The following is a 13,754-nucleotide window of genomic DNA, read 5'->3' as shown; positions in this document are numbered from 1 at the left end:
CGCACAACATACAGAATCTTATTTCCCCAACCAGGGATCCAACCCATGCCCCTTGCAGTGGAAGCACAGAGTCTTACCCACTGGACTGCCCGGGAAGTCCTGATGGACGCTTAGATTGTTTCCATATCTTGGCTACTGTGAATAACACTGCAGTAAATGTGAGGGTGCAGATATCACTTTGAGATACTAATTTCATTTCCTTCGGATATATATACTTGGAAGTAGGATTCCTAGATCACATGGTAGTTCTATTTTTAATTTTTAAAGGAGCCTCCATACTGTTTTTCATAATGGCTCTACCAATTCACGTTCCCACCAGCAGTGTACAACAGTTCCCTTTTCTCTAAATTCTCACCAACATTTGTTGTCTCTTGTCTTTTTGATGATAGCCATTCTGACAGATATGAATGGATATGTCATTGTGGTTTTGATTTGCATGTCCCTGATGATTAGTAGTGTTGAGCATCTTTTCATGTATTTGTTGCCCATCTGTATGTCTTCTTTGCAAAAATGTCTATTCAGGTCCTTTGTCCATTTTTAAAATTGGGTTGCTTTCTTTGCTAATGAGTTTTATGAGTTCCTTGTATATTTTAGATATTAACCCCTTATCAGATATATGATTTGCAAACATTTTCCTTCATTCTGTAGGTTGTCTTTTCATTGTGTTGATGGTTTCCTTTGCTGTACAGAAGCTGTTTTTAGTTTGATGTAGTCCCATTTGTTTATTTTGCTTTAGTTGCCTTTACTTTTGGTGCCATATCCAAAAAAATCACTGCAAAGTCTGATGTCAAGGAGCATACCCTCTGTTTTCTTCTAAGAGTTTTATGGTTTCAGGTCTTACATTCAAGTCTTTAATCCAGTTTCAGTTGACTATTGTGTGTGATATAAGGTAGGGGTTCAGTTTCTTGCTTTTGCATGTGGCTGTTCAGTTTTCCCAACGTGATTTACTGAAGAGACTCTCCTTTTCTCTTGTATGTTCTTCTTTGGAATATAATATATATTACAAATACATGATATTTGTAATATAATTTGAAAAGGAAGCCTACAGCTTTTTTTTTTTTCCTCAAGATTACTTTGCTGCTCAGGTTCTTTTGTGGCTCCATACATCTTTTCTATGTCTGTGAAAAATGCCATTAGAATTTTGATACAGAATACATTAAAACTGAAGATTGTTTTGGCTAGTATGGCCATTTAAACAATATTACTTCTTCCAGTCCATGAGCACAGGATATCTTTCCATTTATTTGTGTCTTCTCCAATTTCTTTCATTGATGTCTTATAGTTTTCAGCGCACAGTTTTTTTGTAACATTGGTTAAATTTATTCCTAATTATTATATTGGTTTTTTTCTATTACAAATGAGACTACTTTCTTTTTTTGATTGTTTGTTAGTGTATAGAAATGCCACTGATTTTTTAAATGTTTATTTTGTATCCTGAAAATTACTGAATTCATTTGTTTTAATAGTTTTTTTGGTGGATTCTTTAGCACTTTCTATATATAAGATCATGTCATCTGCAGACAGACAATTTTACTTCTGCTTTCATATTTGAATGTTTTTATTTCCTTTTCTTGTCTACTTGCTCTGGCTAGGACTTCCAGTACTATGTTGAATAAAAGTGGCACAAATGGGCATCCTTATCTTCTTCCTGATCTTAGAGGATATGCTTTTTGCTCATTACTGAATATGATGTTAGCGGTGTGCTGGTCATATGTACCCTGTATTATGTTGAGGTACAATCCCTCTATACCATCTTTGTTGATAGCTTTTTATTATGAAAGAATATTGAATTTTGTCAAAGGTTTTTTCTGCATTTATTGAGATGATCATGTGATTTTTATCTCCCATTTTGTTCACATTAGTGTAATGTAACACATTGATTTTGTGTGTGTGTGTTGAATCATCCTTGAATTTCTGCATTAAATTCCACTTAATTGTGGTGTATGATCCTTCTAATATGCTGTTGAATACGGTCTGATAATATTTCGTTGAGGATTTTTGTATCTATGTTCATCAGAGATATTAGCATGTAATTTTCTTTTCTTGTGTCCTCATCTAGCTTGGTATCAGGGTAATATTGGCCTCTTAAATGACTTTGGAAGCGTTCCCTCTTCAATTTTTTTTTGAAGAGTTTGAGAAGGATTAGTATGTATTCTTTAAATGTTTGGTAGAATTCAACAGTTAAGCCATCTACTTCTGGACTTTGAATCAGTAATCAAAACCTCCCAATCTCCTTACTAGTAATTGGTCTGTTCAGATTTTCTATTTTTTCATGATTCAGTCTTGGTAGGTTATATGTTCTTAGGAATTTATCCATTTCTTCTAGGTTGTCCACTTTGTTGGCATACAACCATTCATAGTAGCCTTATGATCCTTTGTATTTCTATGGTACCAGTTGTAATGTTTCCTTTTTTGTTTACAATTTTGTATCATCTTTCTTGTTAAGTCTAGCTAAAGGTTTGTCTATTGTTTATTTTTTTTTAAACTTAGTTTTTGGGTTTGACATGTACACACTGCTATGTTTAAAATAGATAACCAACAAGGACCTACTGAATAGCACAGGGAACCCTGCTCAATGCTCTGTAATAACCTAAATGGGAAAATAATTAGAAAAAGAATAGATACAGATATATGTATAACTGAATCACTTTGCTCTACAACTGAAACTAACAACACTGTTAATCAACTATACTCCAATATAAAATTAAAAATTTTTGAAAATTTTTAAAAGCTTAGTTTCATTGATCTTTTCTATTAGCTTTTTAGTCTTTATTTCATTTATTTTTGCTCTGATCTTTATTTCCTCTCTTCTGCTAACTTTGGGCTTAGTTTGTTGTTCTTTTTCTAGTTCCTTGAGGTATTAAGTTAGGTCGTTTTGAGATTTTTTTTTTAATGTGGACATTTATCACTATAAAGTTCCCTCTGAGAAATTATTTTGCTGCACCCCATACATTTTAGTACATTGTTTCTATTTTCATTTGTCTCAGGGTGTTATTTGATTTCTCTTTCAATTTCTTCTTTGACCCATTGGTTGTTCAGGAGCATGTTGTTTAATCTCTACGTTTGTGAATTTTCCAAAATTGTGGTGTATGATCCTTCTAATATGCTGTTGAATACGGTCTGATAATATTTCGTTGAGGATTTTTGTATCTATGTTCATCAGAGATATTAGCATGTAATTTTCTTTTCTTGTGTCCTCATCTAGCTTGGTATCAGGGTAATATTGGCCTCTTAAATGACTTTGGAAGCGTTCCCTCTTCAATTTTTTTTTGAAGAGTTTGAGAAGGATTAGTATGTATTCTTTAAATGTTTGGTAGAATTCAACAGTTAAGCCATCTACTTCTGGACTTTGAATCAGTAATCAAAACCTCCCAATCTCCTTACTAGTAATTGGTCTGTTCAGATTTTCTATTTTTTCATGATTCAGTCTTGGTAGGTTATATGTTCTTAGGAATTTATCCATTTCTTCTAGGTTGTCCACTTTGTTGGCATACAACCATTCATAGTAGCCTTATGATCCTTTGTATTTCTATGGTACCAGTTGTAATGTTTCCTTTTTTGTTTACAATTTTGTATCATCTTTCTTGTTAAGTCTAGCTAAAGGTTTGTCTATTGTTTATTTTTTTTTAAACTTAGTTTTTGGGTTTGACATGTACACACTGCTATGTTTAAAATAGATAACCAACAAGGACCTACTGAATAGCACAGGGAACCCTGCTCAATGCTCTGTAATAACCTAAATGGGAAAATAATTAGAAAAAGAATAGATACAGATATATGTATAACTGAATCACTTTGCTCTACAACTGAAACTAACAACACTGTTAATCAACTATACTCCAATATAAAATTAAAAATTTTTGAAAATTTTTAAAAGCTTAGTTTCATTGATCTTTTCTATTAGCTTTTTAGTCTTTATTTCATTTATTTTTGCTCTGATCTTTATTTCCTCTCTTCTGCTAACTTTGGGCTTAGTTTGTTGTTCTTTTTCTAGTTCCTTGAGGTATTAAGTTAGGTCGTTTTGAGATTTTTTTTTTTTAATGTGGACATTTATCACTATAAAGTTCCCTCTGAGAAATTATTTTGCTGCACCCCATACATTTTAGTACATTGTTTCTATTTTCATTTGTCTCAGGGTGTTATTTGATTTCTCTTTCAATTTCTTCTTTGACCCATTGGTTGTTCAGGAGCATGTTGTTTAATCTCTACGTTTGTGAATTTTCCAATTTTCTTCTTGTGATTGATTTCTAGTTTTATACATTTATAGTCAAAAATGCTTAATATAGTCAGAAAAGATGCTTAACATGATTTCAGTATTTTTAAAGTTAAGACTTCTTTTGTGGACTAATATATAATCTATCCTGGAGAACATTTCATGTGCACTTGAGAGGAATGTGTATTCTACTGCTGTTGGATAGAATATTCTGTAAGTATCTCTTAGGTTCATCTGATCTAGTGTGTAGTATATATTCAATATTTCCTTATTTTCTTTCTAGATGATCTGTCTGGATTCTTGAAAGTGGTGTATTAAAGTCCTCTACTATTGTTGTATTGCTGCCTATTTGTCCCTTCAGATCTGTTAATATTTACTTTATATATTTAGGTTCTCCTATATTGGGTATAGAAATATTTACTAATATATCCTCTTGATGAATTGACCCCTTTATCATTATATGACCATCTTTGTCTCTTATAACAGACTTTGGCTTAAAGTCTCCTTAGTCTGGTATAAGTTTAGCCACCCCTACTTTCTTTTAGTTTCTATTTGCGTGGAATATATTTTTCTGTCCCTTCATTTTTAGTGTATGTGTATCCTTAAAGGCAAAGTGAGTCTCTTGTAGCAACATATAGTTGAGTCTTTTTTAATCCATTCAGCCACTCTGTCTTTTAGAATTTAGACCATTTACCTTTAAACAAATTATTGATAGGTATGAACTTACTATTGCTGTTTTGTTCATTGATTTCTGATTGCTTTTAGTCCGTTGTTCCTTTCTTCCTCTCTTGCTCTCTTTGTGATTTGATGATTTTCTGTAGTGGTGTGCTTCGATTCCTTTCTCTTCATCTCTTGTGCATCTATTATACACTTATGCTCTGTGGTTACCATGAGACTTACATAAAACATTTTTAAGTTTGTTTTAAGCTGAAAGCAATTTAGCTTTGAACACATACAAAAGCTCTACATTTTTACACTGCCCCCCACATATTTTGTTTTTGATATCATAATTTATATCATTTTACCTTGTGTATCCATTAACAAATTGTACTTATTTTTAATACTTTTATCTTTGAGTCTTAGAGTATGAGTGACCCACATTACAACAGTAGTGTATTTTGAATTTAACTATATGTTTACTTTTACCAGTGAGTTTTAGACTTTCATACGTTTTCCTGTTACTAATTAGTGTCTTTTTGTTTCATCATGAACTCCTATAAACAACTATCTTGTAAGGCCAGTGATGATGAACTTCCTCAGCTTTTCTTTGTCTGGAACACTCTTCATATTTCCTTCAATTCTGAAAGACAACTTTGCTCAGAAGAGTATTCTTGGTTGGCACTTTCTTCTATCAGCACTTTGAGTATTTCATCCCACTCCCTCTGGCTGCAACATTTCTGCTGAAATAACTGCTGATACTCTTATGGTTTGCTGGCACATGTGGAAGGACTACAGCTCCTGGGTCTGGGGTGGTGGTGGTGTCAGTGCTCAGGTCATAGGAACCCCTGCTGCAACATTGGTAATGTTGTGTGAGGTGCAGGTGTTTGTGGAGCGCTATGGAGTTGGGGTTTGGAGCATGGTCTGAGCAGAGTGGCCACAGCTCTGGGGTATAGGGTGTGCACAGTATTAGGAAAGGGTGGCCCTGCTCCCAGGACTGGGTAACAGCAGATCCTTCTTTAAGGGTGACAGTAGCAATGTCCCCATTTATGGGGATCTGTGGTGGCAATGGCTGTTGGTTACCTTGATGGCTATTGGTTACCTTGAAGCTGCCAGTGTCTTCTCCATAGCAGGCTTCTGGAGTCCAATGCTGATGAACACTGTGGAGTCCTCTGCTGTGGAAGCTGTGGGGAGTCCACAGCTGCTAGATGCTGCAGGAGTTGAGGGCCTTGGTGGCACAGGCTGTCAGGGTCCTCTGTAGAGCAGGCTGCTTTGGACTGGTGGCAACTACCATGTGGTTGATACTGTTAAACACCACCCTTTGTCTTTGTTCTTAGCCATCTCCAGGTGTCTCAGCTATGCCGATCTTCTTAGTGTCCTTTCCGTGTGGTTAGTTCTAGTTTTTGCTCCCCTGTGTTGCTGCAGGTTCTTAATTGGATTCTTAAGCCCTCACTGGACTATTATCATTCATGGATAGGTGTCCCATTGTTTTATTTTCCCCCCATGGGAGGATGAAATCTAGTGTCTCTTACTCCGCCATCCTGCTGATATCACTCTGCATACTTCTCTTATTTTAATCAACCTTTTCAGTTAATCAAATAATGAGAAGTCCTGACCACATCAAATACAAAGGTTCCTGCATTGTTTTTATGGTGAACATGGTGAAGTGATATGCGAAGTTATCTTTCATAAATACAGACAAAGCAGTAATATAAAAGGTTTGAAGAAGGTGGGGAAGGTCTGAAATAGCTGTTAATGGAAATGGGCGAGACAACTGGCTTTAGAAATATACGTGTAGCCTTATTGTCATGCCCTTCAGTGCCTGAAAGGGCATGTGGATACAGTCCATTACCAGGAGAGCACAAGATTACAACCTTACCCTTAGCTAGCTCACTAGGACCATATGTGGGGGTCAATAGATGGAGTAAAACTTTACTATGGCCCATCTGGTCACAAATTTATACAGAATCAGACTGAGGTAGGCATCCGGTAGCACATTCTCTCCCTGGCTTTTTTTTTTCTACCCCCACCTCATTTTTTTCCTACCCCTCTCCTCTCCTATTAGATCCCTCCTGAATGTGCCCTTCAGGGTCAGGGCTGGGAAAGGACTGTTCCTGGCTCATTGTGGTGGGTAAGTGTGGGTCCATTCAGTGGGTCACTCCTACGGTCCCACTCTACCACCTCCAACATTTTCCATTATTCAATCTGCAGTATTAATAAGACAAAACCAAACCAAACCCAAACAACTTTTTGTTGTTGTTAATATTGAACACCGTACCAATGTGTGTATGAGCTCCCCATTCCAGGTGAGGATGGAAGAGATGGAGGTGGGTGAAGAGATATAAGAACTTCAGGCTGCCTCACTGAGGCTCATGAGTGGGAGACCACGAATTTATGCAGACCTACGATTTTCTCGAGTGATATTACTTGGTAGTCCTAGTGTAGGTGTGGGGTCGTCAGAGAGCTGAATTGATCCAGAACTGGGATTTTCTGGGGTTCAGTGAGGCTAAAGGACAATGGGGTGAGGGCATTGAACATTGATTAAGAGTAAGCCAAACGATAGCCTTTGAGGACCAGTCCAGTTGTGGAAGGAAGTAAAGACTCTGTTTTGGGGAAGAAGGGAGGATGCGTGGGGAGAGGGGATAAATAAGGAAAGAGGAGAGTGATCAAAGGAGTGGTGGTTTTAATGAAGATAAAGAAAAGGAAGGGTGATTTTTTTCCTACCCACTTTAACAAAAAGGGGAAACGATCTCTCCAGAGCAGTGGTTCTCAACTTGGGAGAGAGGGGAGAGATTTTGCACCCCTTCCTCCAGAAGACAATGGCAATGTCTGGAGATGTTTTCGGTTGTCACCGTGGCGGTTGCTACTGGCATCTAGTGGGTATTGGCCAGAGGTGCTACTGAGCATCCTACAGGGTACAAAATAGCCATCCACAGCAAAGAATCACCCAGCCTAAAATGTCAGTAGTGACAAGGTACAGAAACTCTGCCCTAGAGAGAGTGTCATTATAATCTGAAAATTATGAAGTGTCTCCCCAAATGGAAATATTACCCAGGATTTTTTTCAAATGCCTGGTTAGGGAACCCAGTTTTTCAGCAAAATTCACACTGCTATGAAGGTGAATGTGAAGGTCTACAGAAGGCGGGTAGATTTCAGGAACCCCTCAGAAGGTGGTGGCTGTGAATAGAGCCTTCAAGTCACCCACCATGGCCCAGTACCAGATGCCACCTCTGTATAGCAGACAGCCTCCTACAGAGGCTCAGCCACTGGATCTGCCCTGTGGGGTGGGATGTCCCTTCAATCCCTAGAGCAAAGAGGCCCTCTTATTTGGCTTGGGGGCAGCCTCCACTATTTAAAATGTCCTCTTTCTATTTATATGAGTTTGGATTGTTTTCATAGGTGGGGAAGAGCTACACTATTTTCTTCTTAAGCTGCCACAGATATTAGTCAATTTCATAGCTGTACTATACTCTTATCCTGTAATTTTTTCCCTTTTATTTGTTATTTGTAGAGCAATCATCTAAACTTAGTGACAACAGAATGGATCTTTTATAGCTGGCTCGTTTTCCTGAAAATGCTAGCAAATCTTTTTATGTTCTAAAAATACAGAGAATTTTTGTACTCTATTTTGCTACAGAGGGAGGGTCATTTCTGATTGCTCATTAGATGTTATATTTGGAAAACAGCCTCTGTATTCTGCTCCTCAAATGTGGGGAAATTCCATTATTATCAAGATCACACAGAATGAGAAACTTCAGAGTCTAGGTAAGTTAGATCAAACTAATAGCAGATGTGAACTAGAGTAATTCTCAAACCTTAGCATATATCAGAATCACCTGGAAAACTTGGTAGAACACAGATTACTGGGACTCAGTCCCAGAGTTTCTCAATCAGTAGCCCTGGGGTGGGGCACAAGAATTTGCATTCTGACAAGCTCCCAGGTGATACTGATGTTTCTTATCCCAGGACCAGATATTTAGAACCATTGTGGAGTTTTACATTTTTTTTTTGGTGAATTCTATTTCCATGTTAATTTATGTTTAAGAAATCAGGTCTTTATAAGGTTTTGCATCATACAGTATGTTTTTCTGTTATAGAAAGGCTAGATTTAGTTTTTTAACAGGTATTCCTGTGAACACACACATCTGAGAGTGAAAAACAGTAAGCTTTAAGATGTTTTGCAAACTTGCATATTCACAGCAACTGTTGCTATGATTTTTAAGGACTTGATTTATTTTTCTATAATCTCTTGAAAAGGACCAATTTAATAAATGCTCACCAAAATTGTACCTATGTAAACACAAAAATCTAGAGTTAAGTGAGAGCCAGACTCTAGACAGTGGGCCTGAGTGGCCATGTTTCTCATTTGTATAAAATACCAGGTAGATAGCATATTAATAATTACATCATCCCTTTTATTTAGTTATTCAATCTTTTTAATCATTTTGGTTTATAATAGTCACTAAAAGTAGGACAGTGTTTTAGAACTTTCTTTATCTTCCCAGTTTTGAAATTTTCATTCCTAGTTTGAAGATATGATATTCTTTTAAAAAAAAATCTTCCTTTTTAGTCATTAAAAATTAAATAGAAGTAGATCAAGATTGCAGAGTAGGAAGACCCAGAGCTCACCTCCCCCAACAAACACTTCAAAAATACATCTACATGTGGAGCAGTTGTCACTGAAAACAGATGAGAAATTGGCAGAAAGACTTTTCTACAACCAAGACTATAAGAAGGATCCACGCAGAGTTGGATAGGAAGAGAAGAGAAGTGATCACGTTGAGGACCTGTGCCCCTAGGAGGGGACACAGGAGAGAAGGATTACAAAGATTCAGAGGTCCTCCCTGGGGAGTGAGCAGTTCAAACCACTTACTGGGCACTCAGCCCTGGGATCCAACACTCAGAGGATGAATCCCCTTAGCTGGTTTGAAAACCAGTAGATCTGACAGTGGGGCAGTAAGAAACCTAGACTCCATTCGGGAAGAGCACACACATACTTGCTTACTTCCAAAACAAGGCAGAGGAAGCAGATTGGAAGTGACCACCCCCGCCCAAGCTGAGCACCCATTCTGGCCCCCTCTTGCTCTACAGCATAGCTCAACACTAGGGTGAAGGCAGTCAGGGCTTAGCAGAATGCACAGATGTGTAGGATGAAGCTGCCTCAGACTCAGCATCTGAAATGGGGTGAGGGCAACTATTCCTGGCACATGTGGAGGCAACAGATTAGGAGCAATCTGGAACTCTGATTGGTGTGCCAGAACCACCCCAGTGTGGGCCCACACTGGGTGGCCTCTCCAGCCCCTCTTGCTCCAGTGCTGCTCCCCTCTGGGGCAAAGGTGCCAAGGCTGGGAGGGGGAAGAACACACATGCTTAGAGGGAACAAAACCAGCCTGGACTCGACCTTCAGGACTTCTTCTCCAGCAACTTAGGACACACCCTACCCTTAATAAGGTGGCAATTGTCACTAAGCAGAGGAGAAGCCATGGCTCACACCTGGCTCTGGCTCTAGTCCCTTTGTCTCCAGCCCCACCTCGTACCAAGGTAACAGCTACCAGCAAACCCTGGGGGAAGATGTGACTCATGCTCACTTCAGATACAGCTCTTCACCATAGTCACTGGGCATACACAGACTGTATAGAGGCACTCCCACACAAAGACACCCCTTCCAGACCAGGATAGGTAACTGTTTCACCTAACTTCATAGAGTAAGAGAAAGTTAAGCAAAGTAAGGAGACAGAGGATTTGGTTTAAAATGAAAGAACAAGGGAAAAAAGCTGAAAAAAACAATTAACTGAACAGAGATAAATAATTTATCAAAGAGTTCAAAGCATTAGTACTAAGAATGCTAAATGAACTAGGGAAAAGAGACGACCAAAGTGAGAATTTTAACAAGGAACTAGAAAATATAAAAAAGAACCATTCAGACATGAAGAATAAAATAACTGAAATGTAAAACCGATTAGAAGGAATTAAAAGCAGACTAGGTGATACAGAAGAACACATAAGTGATCTGGAAGATAGAATAATGGAAATTGCCCAATCAGAACAGCTAAAAGAAAAACAAATTTTTAAAAATGAGAACAGTTTTAAGGGACCTCTGTGACAACATCATGCATACCAGCATTCACATTATAGGGGTCCCAGGGGGAGAAGAGTGAGAGAAAGGGGTCAAAATGTATTTGATAAAATTATGGCTGAAAACTTCCTGAATCTGAGGAGGGAAACAGATATACAGGTACAGGAAACACAGAGTCCCAAACAATATGAAACCAAGCAGACCCCCACTAAGACATATCATAACTAAAGTGGCAAAAGTTAAAGGGATAATTCTAAAGGCAGCAAGAGAGAAACAGAGAGTCACATGCAAGGGAACCCCCATAAGATACCAGCTGATTTTTATGCAGAAACTTTGCAGGACAGAAGGGAGTGGCATGATATATTAAAGTTCTGAAAGGGAGAAACCTACAACATAGGATACGCTACCAATCAAAATTGTCATTCAGAATTGAAGAAGAGATAAAGAACTCAGACAAGCGAAAACTGAAAGAGTTTTATCAACCTACCCTAAAAGAAATGTTAAAGGGGCTTCTCTAAGTGGAAAAGAAGTAAGACTCTATAGGAAAGGGAAAATTGCAGTAGTAAAGGCATATATATAGTAAATTCTGTGGATCTACCACTTAAATAAGCTAGTAAAAATATTAAAAGACAAAAAAATTAAGACAAAATTGTAAAATCAACTATAACTACAATAAACAGTGAAGGAATAACCATGAAGATGTAAAATATGACATCAAAAACACAAAACGGGGGGAGGGGAGTAAAAAAATTTAGATCTTTTAGAATGTATTTTAACTTAAGTGACTACCAGTTTAAAACAAGTATAGTTATAGGTTAACATCTATGAACCCCATGGTAACCACAAATCAAAACCCACAAAAACTAGAAAGAAAGGAACACAAGCATACCACTAAAGAAAATCATTAAACCACAAAGGGAGAAACAAAAAGAAAAAGAACAGAAATCTACAAAACAACAAGGAAACAAGTAACAAATGGCAATAAGAACATACCTATCAATAATTACTTTAATTGTCAGTGAACTAGATGCTCCAATCAAAAGATATAAAGTGGCTGATTGGATTAAAAAAAAAGCAAAACCCATCTATATGCTACTTACATGAGAACCACTTCAGGACTGAAGACACACATGGACTGAAAGTGAGGGGATGGAAAAAATATTTCCTGCAAATGGAAACAAGAAAGCAGGGTTAGCAATACTCATACCAGACAAAATAGACAGTAAAACAAAGTCTATATAACAAAAGACAAAGAAGGGCATTATATAATGATAAAGGGATCAATACAAGAAAAGTATACTATGCTTGTTAACATATATGCACCTTATACAGTAGCACCTAAATACATAAAGCAAATATTAACAGACATAAAGAGTGAAACTGATAATAATACAATAATAGTAGAGGACTTTAACACCCCACTTACATCAACGAACAGATGATCCAGACAGAAAATCAATAAGGAAAGAGTGGTCTTAAATGGCACAATAGACCAGTTGTACTTAAGAGATATCTATCAGACATTTCATCCAAAAAGAGCAGATTACACATTATTGTCAAGTGCACATGGAATGTTCTCCAGTATAGATCACATTCTAGGCCACAAAACAAGACTCAACAAATTTAAGAGGATAGAAATTATATCAAGCATTTTTTCTAACCACAATAGTATAAAACCAAAAATAAATCACAGGTAGAAAAATAGGAAAAACACAAACACGTGGAGACTAAACAACACGCTAATAAAAACCCAGTGGGTCAGTGAAGAAATCCAAGAAGAAATCAAAAAATACCTCAAGACAAATGACAATATACACGCAAGTTTCCAAAATCTATGGGACACAGCAAAAGCAGTTCTGAAAGGGAAGTTTATAGTAATAAAGGCCTACCTCAAGAAACAAGAAAAATCTCAAATAAACAACCTAACCTAACACCTTAAAGGAATTAGAAAGAGAAGAACAAACAAAGCTCCCCCAAAAGAAATAAAGATCAGAGAGGAAATAAAGACCCCCCACAAAAAAAGAAAGAAAAAAAATCAATGAAACCAAAAACTGTTTTTTTTAAAAGATAACAAAATTGATAAGTCTTTAGTCAGACTCATCAAGAAAAAACAAGAGGACCCAAATAAAGATAAAAAATAAAAGAGGAGAAATTACAACTGACATCACAGAGATACCAAAAAACTATAAGAGAATACTACAAATAGTTCTGGCAAACAAATAGGACAATCAAGAAGAAAAGGATACATTTCTAGAAGCATACAATCTTCCAAGACTGAATCAGGAGGAACAGACTAATCACTAGTAGTGAAATTGAATTAGTAATCAAAAAAAACTCTCAGCAAACAAGTCCAGGACCAGACAGCTTCACAGGGGAATTCTACCAAACAGATAAAGAAAAGCTAATATCTATACTTCTCAAACTCTTTCAAAAAATTAAAGAGGAGGGAACACATCCAAATTCATTCTAAAAGACCACCATGACCCTAATAACAAAACCAGACAAAGAAATTATAAAAAAAGAAAAGTACAGGCCTATATCTCTGGTGGATATAGATGTAAAATTCCTCAACAAAATATTAGCAAACTGAATTCAACAATATATAAAAAGGATCATACACCATGATCAAGTGGGTTTATTTGAGGGATGTAAGGATGGTTCAATATCTGCAAATCAATCAATATGATATACCACGTGAACAAAAGGAGGGATAAAAATCACCTGATCATCTCAATAGACCCAGAAAAAGCATTTTACAAAATTCAACATTCATTCATGATAAAAACTCATCAAAGTTGGTATAGAAGA

At 36.9% G+C, this 13,754-nt stretch overlaps 1 protein-coding gene across 1 annotated transcript in view; it reads right to left on the bottom strand.

The window, feature by feature from the left end:
• BMAL2 (basic helix-loop-helix ARNT like 2) overlaps nt 1-13,754 on the bottom strand; it is a 133,086-nt gene that overhangs the window by 3,535 nt on the left and 115,797 nt on the right. The window contains exon 17 of the mRNA XM_055085524.1: nt 12,047-12,111. Within this exon, the coding sequence (XP_054941499.1) occupies nt 12,059-12,111 (53 nt within the window). The 3' untranslated portion in view covers nt 12,047-12,058. The remainder of the gene's footprint in view (nt 1-12,046; nt 12,112-13,754) is intronic.

Source organism: Physeter macrocephalus, chromosome 6 (assembly GCF_002837175.3).
Source record: "Physeter macrocephalus isolate SW-GA chromosome 6, ASM283717v5, whole genome shotgun sequence".
Lineage (NCBI taxonomy): Eukaryota > Metazoa > Chordata > Mammalia > Artiodactyla > Physeteridae > Physeter > Physeter macrocephalus.
This window is presented reverse-complemented; position numbering and strand designations above follow the sequence as displayed.